General features: G+C 35.9%; 1 protein-coding gene and 1 long non-coding RNA gene across 4 annotated transcripts; one reads left to right on the forward strand and one right to left on the reverse strand.

The window, feature by feature from the left end:
- Positions 1–2683: 2683 nt before the first annotated feature.
- Positions 2684–11930, reverse strand: LOC131554083 (myelin-associated glycoprotein-like). Of its 3 annotated transcripts, XM_058799151.1 has the most exons (11): positions 11872–11930; positions 11601–11667; positions 11000–11362; positions 10007–10297; positions 9571–9822; positions 8643–8894; positions 7558–7821; positions 5755–5836; positions 5556–5624; positions 3484–3553; positions 2684–3232 (listed from the first exon to the last, which is right to left on the reverse strand). In XM_058799151.1, exons 2-11 carry the CDS (start codon positions 11644–11646, stop codon positions 3167–3169), a joined length of 1755 nt encoding a protein of 584 aa, XP_058655134.1. In that variant the 5' UTR covers positions 11647–11667; positions 11872–11930; the 3' UTR covers positions 2684–3166. The 3 variants fall into 3 exon arrangements, with proteins under 3 accessions (XP_058655134.1, XP_058655135.1, XP_058655136.1); XM_058799152.1 differs by having other exon boundaries at positions 11601–11926; XM_058799153.1 differs by lacking the exons at positions 2684–3232; positions 3484–3553; positions 5556–5624 and having other exon boundaries at positions 5703–5836.
- Positions 11931–12650: 720 nt separating this feature from the next.
- LOC131554089 (uncharacterized) lies at positions 12651–18256 on the forward strand. Its single transcript, XR_009274328.1, has 3 exons — positions 12651–13758; positions 14058–14112; positions 16813–18256. It is a non-coding gene; the product is annotated as an uncharacterized LOC131554089 (long non-coding RNA).
- Positions 18257–21807: the final 3551 nt, after the last annotated feature.

Genomic DNA, 21807 nt, shown 5'->3' on the forward strand with positions numbered 1-21807 from the left:
TTTTTTCTCTGTAAAACACATTTTTCTTAAATTATTTTCAAATTGCATATTTTTCCTATTTTAATTTTTGTTTTGAAAGTATGGTAAATACTGGTAAAATGTACCAACAATGACATTGAAAAATATACACTTTTTGATATACCACTGAAATAACAGGTAGCCCATCTGAATTATATAACATTTAGGCTATCCATCTCATAGTAGCCTACCAAAATTTTATTAACAGTAGAAGTGAAATCTTATTGTAGTCTTCAAATCTGGGTACTGTCTTATATTTTTAAATCACTTACAGAGGAAGTTTGGTCCCATCAGACTAACATGACAGTGACGACTCATGCCGCTGTAAGCTTTTCTTTTTCTTTTGTTTTCACTCGCGATCTTTACTACGTTACACACAAACAGTACATTACATATTTCATGGCACACTCATTTTATGTGTTTTTGGCGCCACCTATTGTTGTGGGTGTATTACTGACATGTCAAAGTCTAGACCCCGAATATAAGACGACCGCGTTTTTTCAGATGTATTTCCAAGAGAAAAACATCGTCTTATATTCGGGTCAATACGGTATTCACTTTATACGATGAATAAGAGCTCTTTTTTGACAGCAGAAAGTGTTTATTATAAACTAAATTTGACAGAAGTTTGTTTTCCCCCGGTCATTGTTAAGGTACGTACGTTAGCTATTTCCTTATAATAGACTTCTATGGTGGAGAAGGCTTAACATGAAGTTCACTTTATATGCTGAATAAGAGCTTCTTTTGACAGCAGAAAGTGTTTATTATAAGTAAAATTTGACAGAAATTTGGTTTATTTCAGTCCCCCAGAGTTTCTAAAGTGGTTCACCAAAATTGTTAGAAGCTTTTCACAAAACTTTGGGATGCCCATTATAATTAATAAAAATAATTATTGCATTTTTATATTTTTTGCATAAAATAATGTCTTATATCTATCTTGAACCAAGCATTTTGCAATGTACTTAGAGTTTGTACTTAGAAAATTATTAACAAAATGTGCATAGTGTCTGTGATTTTTGGCAACAATGTAAGCATTTACTTGTGTTCCTTTCTTGTAAAAAATATTTTTCTAAAAAAATGCAAAATATTTGCTCAAAAAACAGACTGTAAAGTTATGTCTCTCAGTCTGAACTCAACCCCGTCACACTAACCATTCTTTGCCCATAATAATTTAGTCTCCACTCATATGTTACTTCATTCAGGTCTCTTTAATAGTGGTGCAGAAAATGGTTAGTGGTATCATACTTTTTAATTCATATTTTTGAGGCATGTTATGGTCAGGGAGGGTACTGTCAAGCTTAACAACTCAACCCCGTCATATAAAATTAAGATGGAAAATTATTACTTTTACAACATTTTTATTTTCATTCATAAGTATATACAATGTGTTTATTTTATTGCTGCCATATATGGTCTACTCTCCAATGTTACATGAGCAGAAGTGGCCACAACCCTGTCACACTCAACCCCATCACAAATATATGTATTTCTCATTGTTACAGGGTTGTAAACTTGTGACAGGGTTGAGTTATTTGCTTCATTTATTAATAATTTTAATGAAAAAATATAAAATAGTTGTGGTTTCAGTAAATATATATACTTCAAAATCATCAAATCAACTCATTTTTTGTTTTAAATTGAATTTTTGACATAATATGTCCACTTAAACGTGGACAAGCATCATACATCAGAAATTGTGCCCACATTTGCAGCAGAAAGAAAAAAAGCTAGAAAAAAACTAAAATTGGTAAAAGGTCTTTAATGCCTGATGTGGGAAAAAATAATATTTTGAATATTATATATTAAAATATGATGAATATTTTTTGGAGGTTTGTTATGTGCCTAATGATGTGGGGTATTTAGAAGTTGAATCACATGTAGTTGAAAAACATGTATATTCCAAGTTGAAATGTTACCGAATCCCAGGAATGACCCTCCTGTCACTGATCAGAAGGTCTGTTCCTATTTTTTATTTATTTATTTTTTTATTTTATTTTATTTTTTTAAGTAGGAGCACTAGTGCTCCTGAAAAGAAATGTAAGCATAGAGTCCTCAAGAATGTAATTTTAAAAACTAACTGCAAACGTTTTTGCAACATAATATGCACAAATTCACACACAACGTATCTTTAATTTGGCCAGAATTGCAGGTGCTTGTCTAAACTTGAAAGTTTAGAGAAAATATTAAATACGTTGTTAATAAATGTTATTATAGATTAGAAAGTGTTTTATAATTAAATACATCTGAAAGGTCATCTAAAAGTAGCATTATTAACCCCCCCCACACACACTCAATGTCACAAATTAACTGAAATATGGGTGGGGGGTGGGGCAAGGACCCTTCCAGAGGATCACTGCAGACGCACACTAAGACATTAAACATTAAATAATATTATATAAGTATATAACTATACATACACATGAAAACTCTGTAATGAAACATTATAAAGATAATACAAATAAAATACACACATTATAATGTAAATAAACATTACTATCAAACAATAATTTAGCATCTTTTTAGTCTCACTGGGCTACAACTACATTTTTTATTTGTTTCATGGCAAACCCTACCGTATGCCCTCAAAACACTTGGAATGACATGTCTGAATCATTATTTTAAAACATTGTCACAATTTACTGACATTAAATGGACACGTGAAAGTATGAACATATTTATTGCATGTGATCTGAAAAACAAGGTAAAATGGCTTTAGAATAACATCAAACTCCAAACTATGATATGAGTGAAACTAAGAGAGAGAGAGAGAGAGAGAAAGAGAGAGCAAAATAGGGTTTGGTTTGTTGGGGCTCCCAAACCACTAAGTCCTCTTCTGATCATATTTACATCATATTTTATGTTAATACTTGTTTTATTTCTATTTGATGACTTAGAGTGACATTTAAACTCAATTGCACTATCCATAATATGCATAAACATATGTCTTTATACATTCATCAAATATAAAAAGCGTACAAAAATATTATATTAATAAACCATACTTTTTTTCAGTTGCAAAACATTTTTGGATCTGAACGTTTTCTGTGCATAATCAGATCTGCAGAAGTCAACAAACATTTGTTTGCCGTTTTGGGGTCTTTTTCTTCTGTGTCTGTCATTTCTAGTTGGACGGCATGTGTCCCTTTTTTCACACGTTAGTGTAGATTGCTTCGTATTCCAAGGTGCGGTCAGATGAGAATGGTTTCACATCACACTAATTAAAAAAGCAAAATATGTTACAGACATCCCAAAAAATGCATTCAGTTCAGTAAATAATCTCTTAACTGTAAGTGTTAAGGCACATGCCATTTAGCTTTTCTTTTCAATGTGCTGTTTTAACAGCTAGCTGATGTGCGAAGGTTCCATCAAGTATATTTTTAACACCAACAACACTTTACACTTGCTTTGAAATACACTTGAAGTGAAAATCAACACCTCCAACAACAGTGAGAAAGTTGTACTCGCCTCCCAGTTGTCATAAACAAGACTGTCTAGGCAGTTTGTGTAAATATCTCCATCACTGCTCGCTTCTTTACTGCTTTTCATAAAATAAACAAAATCATTAGTGAAAGTTCTGTTATATTTTTAGGTAACAAACATTACACCTTTCAGTCAAAAGTTTGGAATCATTAAAAAGTCTTGTTTTATGATACGTCTTTTCTGCTAACCAAAGCTGCATTTATTTGATCAAAATTCTGAAATATTATTACAACTGTTTTCTATTTTTAATATATTTTAAAATGTAATTTATTCCTGTACTGGCAAGGGCTTTTCAGCATCATTACAGTCTTCAGTGCCACAATATCCTTCAGAAATCATTCTAATATGCTGATTTGCTGCTCAAGAAACATTTCCTTATCAGTGCTAAAAACACTTGATAATAGTAAATGTTTCTTCAGCAGCAAATCAGCACATCAGAATGATTTCTGAAGGATCGTCTCAGTAAACTACTAGTTTAGTAGTTTTATACTGCAAGTCAGTGTTAATTTCGTCGACGAAGACGAAGAATATTCGTCAACGAACCTTTTTTCTGTGACTTAGACAAGAAGTTGACAAGCTAAAATTAATATCTGATGATAAAAACTATGACGAAATTTATGGCGCGTCTTCATTAACAAGACGAGACGGGACTAAAATGTTATTTGAGGACTACCGGACATTCAAAATACATCCTATAGGCCAAGTTAACTGTATTGTCTTTCAAAATGTGCGTCTCTGTCATTGGATTGCAACCAGATGAGAGGCGTTTGTATATCTAGTCTCAGTATGGCAGCCGCAGTGGACGGATAGGCTATCAAAACGCGAACTAGCGATCTGAAACAATGGCCTCAGCACCCTAAAGGTTAGGGATAGGGTGACCAGACGTCCCGTTTTTCCCGGGAGTCACAGTTCGTTGTCGATAAACTTAAAGTTAGTGACGGCGGGATAGGCGGAATCGCGCTGATAGAGCTGTTCTCTCTCTCTCGCGCACGCTCCACTTCTTCAGTTCTCATACAGCGCGCGATCAGTTCTCGGTGCTCAAATACACACAGCAGTTCAAATGTCTATTGTGTAAAGTATCTCACGTAAATACAGTCAGTTATGGCTTAAGTGAGCGTAAACAGTTGGGTGAAAACTGAATGTGTGTCAGTATTACATGCCTTCCGTCTTAAAGGGACAACATTCATATCCGTGTCATAAATGTTAACCAACAAAAGATGTTAAATAAATGTATAATTAAGTAAAGCTACAGTATCTGAAAAATGAGTTTAATTTGTATCTCTACCAAAAAAATGAAAATTTATTCCAGTTTTTCCAAATTCAATCCTTGATTCAAATTTCTCATAAGTTTAATTGATTTGGTCTAAAGAGAGAAGAATTGATGCCTATTTTTGTTTGAATACTACATATAAAATAGCTACCAAAATAAATGTTGTTAACGGCACTTTGACTAAAAGTAATGACTAAAAGTTGACAAAAATACAATGAATTTTCATCGACTAAAACTATAAAAGACTCAAATGACTAAAATGTGACTAAGACTATTAAGCATTTTCGTCTCAAGATAAAGACTAAGACTAAATAAAAAATGCCTGCCAAAATTAACACTGCTGCAAGTATATTCATAAGTTTTCTTTAAGTGAACTTTACATCATACTTTAAGTATACTACTATGTCCCTATTTAGGTATTAATTTGTATATATTTTGTCATATGAATATCTGAACATACAAAATGTCAAAAGAAAGAACAGGGTATCTGCTTGTAAACAAAAACATTTTATTCAAGTATAGCTGAAATATATTTAGACTTTTTCGAAGTATAAGTCAAGTATACTTAAATGTCATTTTAAGTATATTTCTAAGAAGTCCATAAAGCCCATTTCTGAGAAGTACATAAAAGTAGACTTTCCTATTTTTAGTTTAAAAGTAATAGCACTTTTTTTTTCCATAAGGGCATGTGACACTGATGATTGGAGTAATGACTGCTAAAAATTCAGCTTTGTCATAACACAAATAAATTATAATAAAAATAAATAATATTTTTTCTAAGTCAGACTTGTTTTGGGTTGTCTTCATTTCAGTCTGTTTATTCTTCATTACAGATTGTTGTATAGCTCTCTTCCCACTGAAAAAAAAGAGATATTTCAAGGTTGCTTGGAAACAAAGGAGGAACAAGAAGAAATAATAAGACAAACTGATTAAGTGAGTGATGTGTAGCTTACGAGAGAGAGAGAGAGAGAGAGAGAGATCCTTACCAGCGTCTTCTCATAACACACACTAAAATGGTGACTAAAACAACTACAACAGCTGATGCAACACCAATGTATATTATTATGCCTGTGAAAACAAGCAAACAATTATTTTTTTAAGTGTTTTAAGTATTAATTTTGCAATAAAACAATGACAGAGTTAAATATATATACACAGTGGGGCAAAAAAGTATTTAGTCAGCCACCAATTGTGCAAGTTCTCCCACTTAAAAAAATGAGAGAGGCCTGTAATTTTACCTCAACTATGAAAGACAAAATGAGAAGAAGAAAAATATCCAGAAAATCACATTGTAGGATTTTTTAAGAATTTATTTGCAAATTATGGTGGAAAATAAGTATTTGGTCAATAACAAAATTTCGTCTCAATACTCTGTTATATACCCTTTGTTTGAGGTCAAACGTTTTCTGTAAGTCTTCACAAGGTTTTCACACACTGTTGCTGGTATTTTGGTCCATTCCTCCATGCAGATCTCCTCTAGAGCAGTAATGTTTTGGGGTTGTAGCTGGGCAACACAGACTTTCAACTGCCTCCAAAGATTTTCGATGGGGTTGAGATCTGGAGACTGGCTAGGCCACTCCTGGACCTTGAAATGCTTCTTACGAAGCCACTCCTTCGTTGCCCGGGCGGTGTGTTTGGGATCATTGTCATGCTGAAAGACCCAGCCACGTTTCATCTTCAATGCCCTTGCTGATGGAAGGAGGTTTTCACTCAAAATCTCACGATACATGTCCCCATTCATTCTTTCATTTTCACGGATCAGTCGTCCTGGTCCCTTTTCAGAAAAACAGCCCCAAAGCATGATGTTTCCACCCCCATGCTTCACAGTAGGTATGGTGTTCTTTGGATGCAACTCAGCATTCTTTCTCCTCCAAACACGACAAGTTGAGTTTTTACCAAAAGTTATATTTTGGTTTCATCTGACCATATGACATTCTCCCTCTTCTGGATCATCCAAATGCTCTCTAGCAAACTTCAGACGGGCCGGACATGTACTGGCTTAAGCAGGGGGACACATCTGGCACTGCAGGATTTGAGTCCCTGGCGGCGCAGTGTGTTACTGATGGTAGCCTTTGTTACTTTGGTCCCAGCTCTCTGCAGGTCATTCACTAGGTCCCCCGTGTGGTTCTGGGATTTTGCTCACAGTTCTTGTGATCATTTTGACCCCACGGGTGAGATCTTGCGTGGAGCCCCAGATCGAGGAGATTATCAGTGGTCTTGTATGTCTTCCATTTTCTAATAATTGCTCCCACGGTTGATTTCTTCACACCAAGCTGCTTACCTATTGCAGATTCAGTCTTCCCAGCCTGGTGCAGGTCTACAATTTTGTTTCTGGTGTCCTTTGACAGCTCTTTGGTCTTGGCCATGGTGGAGTTTGGAGTTGGACTGTTTGAGGTTGTGGACAGGTGTCTTTTATACTGATAACGAGTTCAAACAGATGCCATTAATACAGGTAACGAGTGGAGGACAGAGGAGCCTCTTAAAGAAGAAGTTACAGGTCTGTGAGAGCCAGAAATCTTGCTTGATTGTAGGTGACCAAATACTTATTTTACCGAGGAATTTACCAATTAATTCTTTAAAAATCCTACAATGTGATTTTCTGGATTTTTTTTTTCTCATTTTGTCTCTCATAGTTGAGGTATACCTATGATGAAAATTGCAGGCCTCTCTCATCTTTTTAAGTGGGAGAACTTGCATAATTGGTGGCTGACTAAATACTTTTTTGCCCCACTGTATATATATATAAATATAATGAAGTCTAAATAAGAAGACTAAATATGAAGTCTCACCATTTTGAGGAGCTTCCAAAGTTAGGGAAAAACTTCCCAGACTGTTATTGGCAAAGCACTGGATAGTCTCAGGTAAACCCAGCCAACCCTGTAAGGTGAATATGGTAAGAGACTCATTTTGTTTAATGCTGGTGCTGGAGAAGGCTTTCGAGGAATCTGGACCAAACCACTTGACTTCGCTGGGAGGGTTGGAGTCCACAATACAGACACACACCGTCAAAATCTTAGACTGGCAAGAAGATTCACTTTTAATCTCAGGAGGATCTATACAGACAGACAGACAGACAGACAGATAGATAGATAGATAGATAGAAAGACAAAATAACTCAAAGTCAAATACAAACAGGCCTCACTCAAAATCACAGACTTTTGAGAATCAACTTAAAATAAATTAGCACATTTCACAAATTATATTAAATTCATTGTGTCATAGATTAATTAATTTAGGAGATTTTACATGATTTATTCAGGAAGATTCCATTAAAAAAAACAAGCCTTAAAAACTACTCAAAAATATAAGTAAATAGCCCGTTCCATTTTTTACAGTGTAGAATTAGCTATCACAAGTCATAACTAATGGTCTATTAACCAACTATACTCTCATTCTGGTGTAATAATCAAGGAAATTTGCTGCCGTATATGATATTACGCAGTGCTTCTTGCACAGGGAGCGTGCCTTGCAACCATGGAGACATTTGTGAGAGACGCTGCGTAATATCATTGCGCCTGCTGCACCCATGGTACAGGAGCAAAGTTCCTTGATTATTACGCCGGAATGAGTGTATAGTTCCTAGCCATATCGGCCTAGAAAATCGCAAATTTTCATTTTCCGTCGGTCTTAGTACAAGATGCAACTACAGAAGAGTCAAGCATTAAATAGGAAAATTATCGAAACTCTTTGGTCATTTTTGAGCGAGATACTAATGGTCTAATCCGATTCAATGATCTATGCTAAGCTAAGCTAAAAGTGCTACCACCAGACCCGGAGATCGGCTGAATGGATTCGAAAATGGTAAAACTCAACTGTTTATCTCTAGGGGAGTTGGAAAATGAGCCTATTTCCTAGCCTTTTCACTCATACTTACACAATATATTAAGTTTCCGTGGAGCAGAACTGTTTTTTCCCTCTGTGTTAATGGCTGTACAGGAAATGGCCTCAGTATGTCGAGACACTCTCTCCAGTTTGTAAGTGGGGCTTTTTGCTAACATCATCCCATTTGAGTTGAACCACTGATAGCTGTTTGCAGGAGGATTGCTTTTACTGGAGCAGGTCAGTTCCACAGAGTCATTCTCCTTCACTGAGGGTTTAGTGACCACGTTTACATTATATGGAGGATCTGATTGACATAAAATTTTGATAAAAAGTTATTTCAACAGTGGTCTGAAGTTTATTCTGCCTTCTGATACAGCTGATAAACTCAAAATTAAATTGCATAAAGAAAACAAAAATAACAACTTTATTCAACAATCCCTTCTATCCGGGACAGTCCTCCACTATTAACAAGAGTACCACGATGCATGCCCATGGTGCTGCTGACGTAAAACCCCCATGCGCTGCGCCTTGTTTACTGGTAGAAGTCACTCACATGCATCATGGTACTCTCGATAATGACAGAGGACTTATGAAATTTATGAATGAACTGCTTGTTTTAAAATCTTCCGGATCTACTGAAAGTGCTGCAAACTTTCGTGTTTTTGCTTTTAATGTTCAGCTTGATTTGAGGAAGGTGCTTTTCCCTGCTGCCCTGTACAGTTCTTTCTACCGCTTCCCGGGCACTCAGGAATTCAAAATTTATCCTGCTCTGCAACCCTGAGTTTTGCTTATTTTGTTTTTTTTATATAAGGAAAAGGATGGACAAACAGAAATGTATGGGAGTCAGCATTAAGCCTCAGATTCTGACAGGTTAACTTGGACTTAACTCATCAGCTGATGCGGTGTGTGTAAATTGTTCCATGTTAAAATAGTTTAAGCAGTCAAAAAAGGATCATTCACATATAATACTTGGTACTTACACAGCACGCTAATTTTCTGTGGATCAGAACTGTTTTTTCCCTCTGTGTTAATGGCTGTACAGTAAATGGCCTCAGAATGTCGAGACACTCTCTCTAGTTTGTAAGTGGGGCTCTTTGCTAACATCATCCCATCTGAGCTGAACCACTGGTAGCTGTTTGCAGGAGGATTGCTGTTACTGGAGCAGGTCAGTTCCACAGAGTCATTCTCCTTCACTGAGGGTTTAGTGATCACGTTGACATTATATGGAGGATCTGAAACAAAATGTTAATAAAATGCTATTTATTATGTCAACAACAGTCTGATCAGTCTAACTTTCTGTCAAACATTCAATTCAGTTAATAGATGCTTTTATTTAAACACTATCCTAAAACCATTAACAGCTAACAAAAGATATGAATTAGCATCTGGTCATTTGTCTTAAACTAGCAGACTTACATTTAACTGTGAGTGTTTTGTAGCCTATCACTGTCTTCCCTTTAAACTCTGCAGAGCAGTTGAGATGTTTATTATTGTCTTCTCTAGAAGGAGTGAAGGTCAGGCTGTAAGATGTCAGCTTCCATTGACCATGATTTTGTGGCTGTGATGAACTCGAGTGTGTGCCAGCGTGGCTCCAGGTGACATTAGGCAGGTCTGACGGACAGGAATGAAACACATCACAGGTTGCAGTCACCAGTTTTCCTGATGTCACTTCCTCTTCCACAGAGACGGTAGGATTATCTGGTGTTTCTTGTGAAGACACATAGATTGTTGACAATATAATTTTTTCAATTGTTCATAACGCTTGACACATTCATTAAAATATTGATTTGGATATTACACAACAAATCATATTGATAACATCTGGATAACATTAAAAAGTTAATGTTATCACACAGGAATAAAACCTACTAAGTTATATGAATCTCCCCAAAACGTTTGGGTTTATTTTCCCCCCACTTTCTTACACTTGTGGTGTTCCCTGTCAAAAATGACCAGCCTACAAAAAATTGCTTAGAATTATTCTCATGGTATATTATTTTCCAAAAATAAATACAAAACTTGTGCCAATTGGAAGAAAACTAATTTAGATTTAAATAAGAGATTTAAAAGCAATTTGTAGTAGGCCAGTTGGGATTTTCAGCTCAGCACAATGGTAAAAACACAATTCATATTGACTCAATACTCTTAACAATAAAGCTTCTTTATGGTTCCACGAAGAACATTTAACACCCATGAAACCTTTTCATTACACAAAATGTTCTTTATACTGAAAAATGTTCTTTATATTATTAAAATGCTCTTCACACTAACAAACTGAAAGGTTCTTTGGGAAACCCAGAATGCTCCTTCTACAGAATCTCTGTGACAAAATTAAAACCCTTTTTGAACCTTTATTTTTAAGAGTGAAGGTTAACATTAAAACCATTTTATTGAACAAAGTTCTCTTACCTTTCACTGTTATGGAAACTTTATTGTCCACATAGGTGTACTTGTCCAAATCTTTAATCTCAATCCGGAACATGAATGGTCCAGTGTCACTGCTGCTTAGAGAGCTGATTTTCAAAGAACAGTCATTTTTGCGCAAATCACCAATGAGGCTAGTGCGACCTTTGAATGAGTCACTGATTTCTGAGGTGTCTGTATGGTATACTTTTGACTCATAATTCTTTGTGTACCAAATTCCTGTAAATTCTGTGTATGTTCTTCCATTAGCAGGGTAGCTGAATGTACAGGGAATCACCACACATGATCCAGACAAACCCATTGATTCATTCACTACAGCGCTCCATCCACCGACATTCACTGGTGACACTGAAAGAAGAATGAATAAAAAATTGTATTTAATTTTTTAAGTGACCAAACTCATTTTACTTAATTTTTAATACTACATAGCTCAAGATCTGAGAAAATTAACTTAGAATTAAAGACTAAAGAAAGATTATTGTATTAAACTCACTAAAATTTACAACTTAATTTACAACTTTGAACAGTTGTCATACAAAGATTTCCAACATACAAAGACAATTTCTTGTTGTTTCATTTTACTAACCTCTGAGCCAGAGAAAGAGTGACAATAAACAGCTCCAGAAAACCATCTCTGCATCAAAGTTCAGTGCCTGGGAATAAATGTTTACATCATTTATGGCACTTTATTTACTAAGTATTGAGTATTGTTTCAGAATTCCATTGTTTTAATTTTTTAACAGTGTTTAATTTCTCACTGTTTAGAGATCACAGTGCAACAAGTGCAGTACATCAGTAATTTATTAAGGGATTTAAATAGTCACTCTGTAGATACAATTTTAAATATTGTCACTTACTGTTGTGTCCTTAAACAGTGCCCGAGTTCATCAGAAGACTGGTACTCTGAATATTTGAGAGTTTCCTTCCCCTTATATCTTGCTGAATGTGATGCTTGATCATTTGCTCACTTCCTATTTCAAATGCGTATTCGGTCTTTTACTTGCGTTTATGAATTTGTTAGGATTTAGTTTCAATTTTAGTCTAACTCCGTGCTTGATCTGACTCCAATTTCAAGTGATCATTAAACTTAGACAATATTTATAATTAAACTGATCACAGATATCGATTGTACATTAACTTAGATATTTGATTATTCCGAAAAATCCCATACTTTAAATTCTTCGTTCATTAGGGACTAGGTATCGCATAGGAATTACACTTCGGCCGATTTTTTTTGTGAATCCACGACACAAACTCGTCAGTTCTGAACTTACTCAGAGGGTGCAGAGCGGTTATAATACCTTTAAGTGAGCTGCGCCTGCATGCTCATAACAAAAAGTGTATTTTTCCCTAGAACCACGAGAGCTACACCGTGTTAAGCCAGCGACAGTCAGAAATCCAAAGTCTCCTTCATGGTGCTCCCCATGGTTCATCCATTAGTGCTTTGGTGTGATCTGTCCTGAACGCAGATTTGCGGAAATACCTCTACCATTAATCTAATTGGAAAAATGATTTCAGAAGAGATCAGAATGAATCAAATATAACAATTTATTATTAGTCAGGTAAACGTATCGTGCCAATTACATAATAAAACAATAAGAAGCCAATTCAAAAATAAGAAAATACATAACAACAGTTGTTCAAAGATGAATCTAAGAATAAAATGTTTACCTGGCTTCGAGAAGAAGATACATAGTATGGAACATATTAAATACCCTCCACACTATGGGCTGATCTGGCTACAAATCGCCCTGACTGATTTGCAACTTACCCTTAAATACTACCAGAACAAAAGGCCCATAAACATTTATTCTCTGCCCCAAAACAGATTAGATCTGTGTATGGGGGATGAGAAACCTCAGTAGGAGCTGTTCTCGTGCTCCAAATGGTCACACCTGTAGAGCAATGTTTATCAGATTTTGAAGGGAGACCGCCCACAACAGAAGCACAGATTTAACTTAAGTTTTCAATATTTCTCATAATACAAGTGACTACTGTGAAATTGAGACCACACTGTAAAAAAAAATCCGTAAAAAATACAGTACAATACCGTAATAATTTGAAGGAATTTTCCGTATTTGGTTTTTACAGGTGTTTTTCCGTATTTTTTTTAATTACGCTTTGCATTGTGGGAACAAGAAGCTCAGTCGATTATCGGCGCGAAAACAGTGCTTGAGCAGACGCCATTATTCACAGAGATAGTCTCGGTAAAAATTTCATTTTAAAGTCGGATTTCGGGTTTGAGGAACCGTTTTTACACTTCCGTGGTAAATTATATTTTGTTAAATGTAACAAACTGTGACGTTAACTTAGTTGCTGTCTTCCTTATTTGCCAAATTAATGTCGGAGCCGTCGCATTTGACATTTTCAGCACACCGTCACATCTCACTCGACGTGGAGGTAAGTTACGTGTTACAGTGTGCTCACTTTCAGTTTTATAAATAAGTTTATTAACTTTTAATTGTTGTTGATGCGGTGTATTTGTTACTGCGCGTGCCGTAAAGCATCCGGCATGTTAACGTTACTGAGGTGAAGTTAAGCAGCTGTGATAACGTTAAATCTGAAGTGTCCTACAACTGTGTTTAGAGCGCTGTGTGCCTCCAACAGAAGCTGGCAGAGCAATTGTCAAGAAAAGAAGATACCATTACGACTTTTTTTTATTCTTTAAAAGAGATTATATGACTAGGTGAAGATCTGACATCGCGGAATTCTTCAAGGATAACGCAACTTTTCTGCCAAACGAGGTAGGTTTAGACGTTTTATTGTCTTGTTTGTTACACACACACGAGACGTTTGTTCGGTAACGTTACTGGCACGCTGTCGGTGAACGCACACGCTGCGCATCAGGAGCGCATCGAGTTCTTACACGGACAAAAGCACACAAAATTATGTCAAAATGACCATTTTTGGCTAGTGACCGTTTTAAATAAGTTAAAATGTCTTGACTGATGTAAAGTTGGGATGTGTCAGATGCGAGTCATGTTTTAAAGGGACAGCAGTTTATGACATTCATTGTCACTTCTGTTTTCTTTTCTAATGACAGGTCGTAATTGCTGCTGTATTGTGCATCCCAAGTACCCCCTGCATTCTTATCAAGGGTTTGTATTCTGTTTTATTTATTAACACTACAATTTTAATTTATGGAAGCATATGGGGAGCAAAATTCAGTTTGAAATGCAGAATGCAAAATGGCAATGCATTTCTGTATTTAAATTGACATTTTACCATACATATGTGCAATATTTAGTGCAAAATGAAAATTCAGTTATATAATTTACGTTTGCCATTTCCTACACTAGTTTTAATATGCAAAATAAAATCATATTTTAACGCTTTATAAGTTGCAAAATGAAAATGTATTACACACATTGATTAGATATGTTTAATATGTCCAAGCCAAGACTGTAGTAAAATTATCATTTAATTGCTGTTTTTCCTAAATGCATTTAGACTTAAGGACACTTGGGATTGCATTTTCATCATAATACCGCATGATAATTGTAGAAAAATGCAGTGAGAATTTGAGGTTGCATTCTGAGCCAAGGGTGCAGCAAAAGGGTAGCAAAATGGTGATTTAAATGTCTTTTATTTTTCTTAAATGCATTGACGCTTACATATAAGACGTTTCAATTGCATTTTCATTTAATACCTCGCTATGAATTTAAAGTCAATGTGGATTTGAAATGCATTTGAAAATGCAACATGCCCCTGACCTGTCAATCGTTAGGTGAGGCTCAGCAACAGGACGCACAATAGGTCAATATTCACTGTCAACCAAATGCTTTCCACATTGACTTGTTCATTGCGGGGGATTAAATGAGCTGCTGATAGCAGACTAAGAGCAATAGAGGGAGAAAATTACCTCTGTGCATCTTTCAACAGTGTTCGTCATCAGCATCTCTAATAGTGAAACTTTAAGTTAATTTTCTTCAAAAATACATGGTGGACATCTCAAAGCAGATAGGGACATGGTCTCATCCTGTGCTGTCACATTTCCTGAAGTGCTTGGAAAGACACAGAGATGGCAAAAAATGCGGATTTCACAGTAAATTATCTAATTTTCAGCAGTAAGAAAAAAAGTGTTTTAAAGCTTATTGTTTTGTAGAAAATCAAAGTTATATATGATATGAGAACAGTATAGGGCCTGTAGAAAAATATAATTATATTTTCAGAATGACTTTTATTTCTCAAACATAGTCTGTGGGGTAAAATGCCCCCAGGGAGTCAATGGGCAATTAGTTATTCTGTTCTGAACTTAAAATCCTTTGTTTTTCCATCAAATATATTCTAAAGTTGGTTGATTAAAAATATTTGGACTTATATTTAAAACTTACCTCAAGTTAACATCAGGTAGCTAGTTAACTAGCCAGTTAGCATCAGCTAACAACATTTTTCAAATAGGGTATTATAATTTTGTAATTCATAATTATTTATTATGTTCTTTTTAATTTTAAGCTAAAACTGCCTGTACTCTGATTTTGCTGTTCTCTCAAACAGTTGTTCTCTCCCACTGGACTTGCGTGTGTAGGTGAGGTAAACAGGGAAATCAGGCAGTGGACCAAAAACCACTGTGAGCCAGAGGAGGGGGGACTCAAAATTGTTTGGGTTTAATATTGTTTTCTTCCTTACACAATTATTTTATATATCATTATATTATTTACAATACACAACATGGTTTGTAATGAAATTTACACCTATGCACTAGGCCAAAGTATTTCACAGGGGCAGTTTCTTCATTAAGGCGACCACACAAGTGCGAAAGTGAGGTTTTTAAAACATTTTTTTAGCACATTCAGCCACAGTGTTGCGTTAGCTGTCAACTTTCTATTGCTGCATCCTAATGTGCCTACTTGTACTATACCCTTAACGTATGTACTCTTTTGGTGCAGAAAAAGTACACACTTTTAAGTGTGTAGTAGATGATGAGGCAAGCTTTGGGACATACTATCACATCATCCAATTGCGTCTTTAACGGACTGCTCTGTCGCATATTGTACACTGTTAGACATTTCAAAGGCTTTTTACAGTAAGCCAGTAAGTTACTGTAATTAAGATTTACAGTTGCAAACTGTATTTGATTTATCAGTATACTACTGTAATTCATTCATTTTAATATAGATTTCATTAGATTTTATAATTTTTATATGGAATTCATTTTATTTTTACTCTACATGGGTACTACTGGCATTCAATTAAAACAGACACAATAATTAAAAAATATCAAATTCTTTATTTAAAACATTGCATGTATAACACTTAAAAATACAGACTTCCAATGCTGGAACAGTGCATCTTCACCATTTCTCCTGTCTTAGGACGTTTTGCAGTGCATTATGTTGTGTCCTCTGGATTCATCCTCACAAAGAATCTTTAGGCAACAGAAACATAATGGGGAAAAAGACAAACAGCCAAAGAATACATCTGCAAAACCCAGGTGCTGCTCCAAAACGTGGCCACCATCTTTGCTCACCATCCACTTTGACAGAAATGTCTTTGAAAAACAAGTAGAAGAAATAGCACACTTTTAAAAGGCAAACCTCATATAGAATACACAAATCTCTCAAAACCATAGCTGTTCTCTTACCATGAATTATCAGTCTCAGGGTGGCTGGCCTGCTCATGTCTTTCTTGATGCTTCATTGCAGTTGCCTTTAAAACACAAATACAAAAAAAAAAAAAAAATGCAGTAAATCTTAAATTCCATTAAAAACTACAACATGTAACTAATTCTAAAACTAGAAAGGCAGCTAGCCATACAACTTGTTTAACTTAGCTAACATACAATTTTATTTTCTCAGGTTACTGGCCAACATTAACACAATATACTAAACTGGCCCCTATGACGCGCAGAAAGTGAGGGTAAATGGCATGGAAGTGGACTTTGAAGTCGACACAGGTTGTGAAGTGACAATCATCAGCAAAGAACAATTTTCTAAGTTGTGGAAACAAACTGACATGCCAGAATGGAGACCCTGCAGTTTGAAAAAGGGAAGAAATGGAAGTGCTGGGTCAAGCCACAGTGACAGTGGAAATCCAAAATGTAAGAAAATAAATTATGATGGTCTTGGATGGAGAGGGACCTTACTTGTTGGGGCGAGGCGGGCTGAAAGACTTCGGGCTGTTGCCACAGCTGGTGAATCAAGTGACAGCAGTGCCAACACAGAGGTTAGCAGATGTGCTAGACAGACGCACAGAGGTGTTTAAAGAAGAGCTGGGGCAGCTCAAAGGCACCACAGCTAAATTTCCTGTCAACCCTGAGGCCTAACCACGATTCTTTAAGCCCAGATGAATTCTGTTTGCTGTCAAGGCCTTGGTGGAGGCTGAGCTCCAGAGACTGGATGAGGTTCTGAGGAGATTAAAAACAAGTGGATTAAGACTGAAAGGGAGCAAATGTGAGTTTCTGGGAGAGGAAGGGATATTCCTGGACCACCGAATCAGTGCTGTAGGTGTGCAGCCAGTCACTGAAAAGGTCCAAATGATTCAACAAACCCCCACTCCACAATTGGTGAGTGAACTGAAGACTTATCTAGGCTTGCTGAACTATTATCATAGGTTTCTGCCCAGTCTGTCCATGGTGCTGGCGCCCTTGCACAGGTTGTTGAAGGAGACAAAGTGGACGTGCAGTCACCTGCTATATTAATACACTATGATCCTACCAAACCTATTATCTTGGCTTGTGATACTTCCCCATATGGGGTGGGGGCCGTGCTGTCCCACAGGATGGAAGATGAGACAGACAGACCGATAGGATTTGTATCACGGACGTTAAATGCAGCAGAGAAGAATTACTCTCAATTGGATAAGGAGTGTCTGGCTGTCATTTTCGGGGTAAAGAAATTCCACACATGTGTATGGCAGACCATTTACCATTGTGACTGATCGCAAGCCCCTGATTGCACTGTTTAATGAACTCGAGAACAGATAGCTTATCCACTTATTCAAAGATGGGTAGTAACTTTGGGGGGGTATGAGTACACTATTGTGTATCGAGCAGGCCATGAGCATCAAAATGGGTTGAGCTGGCTTCCACTGTCCGAAACAGGAGTAGAGACCCCAGCGGAAGAAGAGAGAGTGCTGCTGATGGACAAAAATGACGTGTCCCTGATAAAAGCAGAGCAGGTGAAGAAATGAACTGATACAGATCCTGTTTGGCACGAGTAAGAGAGTATGTGCTTAGAGCATTGGTCTCAAACTCAATTCATGGAGTGCCACAGCTCTGCACAGTTCTAATGACTAGCATTATCAGGGGAAGAGAATGTAGTGAAGTATTAAGTATTATGTCAATTGAGAGTGTGACCACTAGTGGGTGTTCTCAGATAACAATGACCTTACCATTAAGAGTTGAGAAGAGTAGTGTTGTTGTTCTAGCCAGAACCAGCTCGTGTTTGCAGTGTTCAGCATCTGTAAAATAAAGAAACCTAAATTGCATCATTTTGCCTCCGTATTCTGCTGCCTCATAGGATATTACAGTTGCCAGTTTCACAAAACCTGTTGGCGAGTGAAAATCGGGGCTAAAATCGTGCAGTGTGAAGTCGGCATAACAGTTGTGTATGTTTGACAGCCTACATCCTACACAGATGTGAGAGAGTGAGTGACATGATGTGTCCCATACTCTGAAATTTTGTGCTCTGTATTAAACCCATCCAAGTGCACACACACCGTGAACACGGTTATGTTCTGGTTTAGAGATCTCAAATTGAAATTTGACCAATCAGCTTTGAGCAAAGTGACACCTCTCTGACATAAAGTCACACCTCCAGTTTCTCTTGATCCATTTTAATTATTTTATATGATTATATAATTATTACCCTTAATCCATTACAAAGCCAATTTATTAAGCTTTTATTTTAAATTAATATATATATATATATATATATATATATATATATATAAGGTAGTATGCAATATAAATAAGTTTTAGAATCAATAGCTTTACACGTGAGCTTAGATTTTTTAATCTTTTTTTTTTTTTTTATACCTATACATATTATCAACTATATAAACTTTTACTTGCACTGATATGGCAAGACGTTTTCTTTAGGTTGTCCTCTTTCATGGATAGATTGTTTCATCTTGCACAGATTCTTGAGATAAGGGAAAAAACATGTTTTAAAATGTGAGTTTTATTATTTAATGATACATTATTTATAAATTGATATATTTGTAAAGAAAGGGAACAGGTTTTTCTGAAAATGTTTTCTCATTTCATTTTTTCATATTCATTTAATAACTTAAAGAGATAGATCACCCAAAAATGAAAATTCTGTCATAAATTGCTCACCCTAATGTCATTCCAAATCCATAAGACCTTCATTCATCTTCAGAACACAAATTAAGATATTTTTGTTGAAACGCATGTGCGTGCTTTGATGAAAGATGAAATAAGGTCTTATGGGTTTAAAACGACATGAGTAATTGGGTGAGTAATTAATGACAGATTTTTCATTTTTGGGTGAACTATCCCTTTAATTTGTGTCAATTCCATCAGATGCATTAAAAAGCATGTTATTTTAATTTGATCTATTTAACAATAGTGTACAGTCTTCAATTATGTAATAACGGTGTTCAGTAAAGGAGCTGAAGTGATTAAATACATTCTCTACACTTTCTTCCAGTTTTCACTCTACTATGAAAAGTCCAATTTCTACATTTCTTAATTTTCCACCATCCTTTTTAATATTAAACATATATAACCTATGTTCTTTGAGAGCATAGACATATTATCACACAGTTTCATTAATGTTTTACTATTTAAAAATAGTACTTTGAAAAAAAAATATATATATTTATTTCAAAATGAACATAAACCTTCATCTAACAGCGTTGACAAAAACTGACTGAGTTGACAAAGGTCCAACTGAGGTTACAACAACTGATTGACAAGACAACAAATTAATACAACTAGCTTATTTTTAAACTGATATTTAATTTAATACAATAATTTTTCTAGTGGATATCTCAATCTGAGTCTCAAGTAATTCATAAAATATAAGAAGCTTATGTTTGGTTCAGTGTAATGGTCAGCATTATTATGTGCTGCCCTCTAGCAGCAACATAAATGTGTGGCTGCTGTGTGTAGGACATGTTTTGTGCCTTATCTCAAGATGGCAGTGAATCACACTGACTCTCTCACGAGAAGTGAAATCACAGTACACGCACTCCAGTCCATATTAAACTTGAGAACACCAAAGCCTGAGTTGACAGAAAGTTGATGATCAGCGTCATGCTACCAACAAAGCCAGATTGGATTGATTTGGTTTAGTCAGCTCGAAATTAATCCTGAAACCCTGAGTTTGTTCAGCTACCATCATGGTACAAGCCCCCAGAGCAGTATTTTTTTTTATTATGGATGGCACCATTTAGGTTAAACATGCAGAAATACTCCATACAAATGGTCTGTAATAACAGACAGTGATCACGTAACAAAAACAGTTACTCACACCTGTGTGGTGTGACATTACTGTCAGATCCAATATATTTGTCACAGCATCATCTTTTAGTGTTAATCTTTCTAATATCTTGCATCGAATTTTGCCTTGTTTGTAAACAAATACACAGTAAAATGAAGTGACCAAAGGACTAAGTTCTTACTGACGTTGTCTGGAACTTCATTAAAAATGGTTCATCCATTCTTTTCTAATGTTTAGATCAGAAGGAAGGCGATGCAAAGACTGTTTTTTCACAACTTGGCTACTATGAAGCCCTTAAAGGGATATGGCGTGGGAGGAAAAATATTTTTCTAATCTTTGCATTCTATTGCAAAACTTTTGCCTTCCCTCGAGAAACTTTGCATTTCCTCCCAATTTTTAAAAAAAAAATTTTCTGCAAAGATTGTGTTCACACTAGCAAAACTTTTGCGTCCCCTCGCAAACATATTTGCATTCTCTCGCAAAACCAGTTTGGACAAACACTTCCTGTTTACTTTGTAGCTTGCAGTGTTTCATACAGCCCAGTACGTACAATGGGACGGTTCACAGAGTTTTATTTTGAATTTGGGATAGAGTATAAAGAAATAGTCAGTGCTTAGGCCTAGTTCAAGGCTGTTGGGACATTCTAAAAAGCTTGATGTGGCTTGAACAGTGACATTGGAGGACCAAAATCAGTATTAATTAATGTTTTTGTCCATTTTTTGAAGTATGCTTTATGAATTTCTTTTGTATTTTGTATAATGGCTAAACTGGAAAATTTCGATAGGCCTAAATTCACTTTTAGTTTCGGGTTTTCATTACCATAGACTGACAGCAGTAGGCCTAGTAAAACTATCGCAAGAGCACAATTTTTCAATAATTATTATAGCCAGTCATCCAGATATGTTCAGGTCCTCGCCTACTGGCCATCGGGAGCACATTCTATGCGAGTAGTGGGCGGATCGCCGAAACGAGGGAGACCTCCCCGATATTAGGTGCTGTTTTTAAATGACAGCGCATGTGGAACCACAAAGTAGTGTCAAAGAAGTGTGGGATCAGTCTCCTTCACAGCGCCGCGCTTCGGCCACGATTTATAAGAGATAAACAGCGCGAGTCGCTTGATCCATTCAGATGTGACACAGAATTCTTATACAGTTGTGTGATATGAGAACATTAAATGTTCTGTAGTGATGCTGGCTGAAAACAGCCACGACAATGAGGTATATTGGAAAACGGCACTAGGCTTGTCAATTTGGCACCATAGTAATTTAACTTGAAGTTATTAACAATGTTTACAATTTACAATAATACAAATAAAACCATTTATTATAAATGCTACTGTTATTACATATTGGGGAATATTAAAATTTTATAGAAGGTGTTTTG

This window comes from Onychostoma macrolepis, chromosome 15 (assembly GCF_012432095.1).
Source record: "Onychostoma macrolepis isolate SWU-2019 chromosome 15, ASM1243209v1, whole genome shotgun sequence".
In the NCBI taxonomy this organism is placed as follows: Eukaryota; Metazoa; Chordata; class Actinopteri; order Cypriniformes; family Cyprinidae; genus Onychostoma; species Onychostoma macrolepis.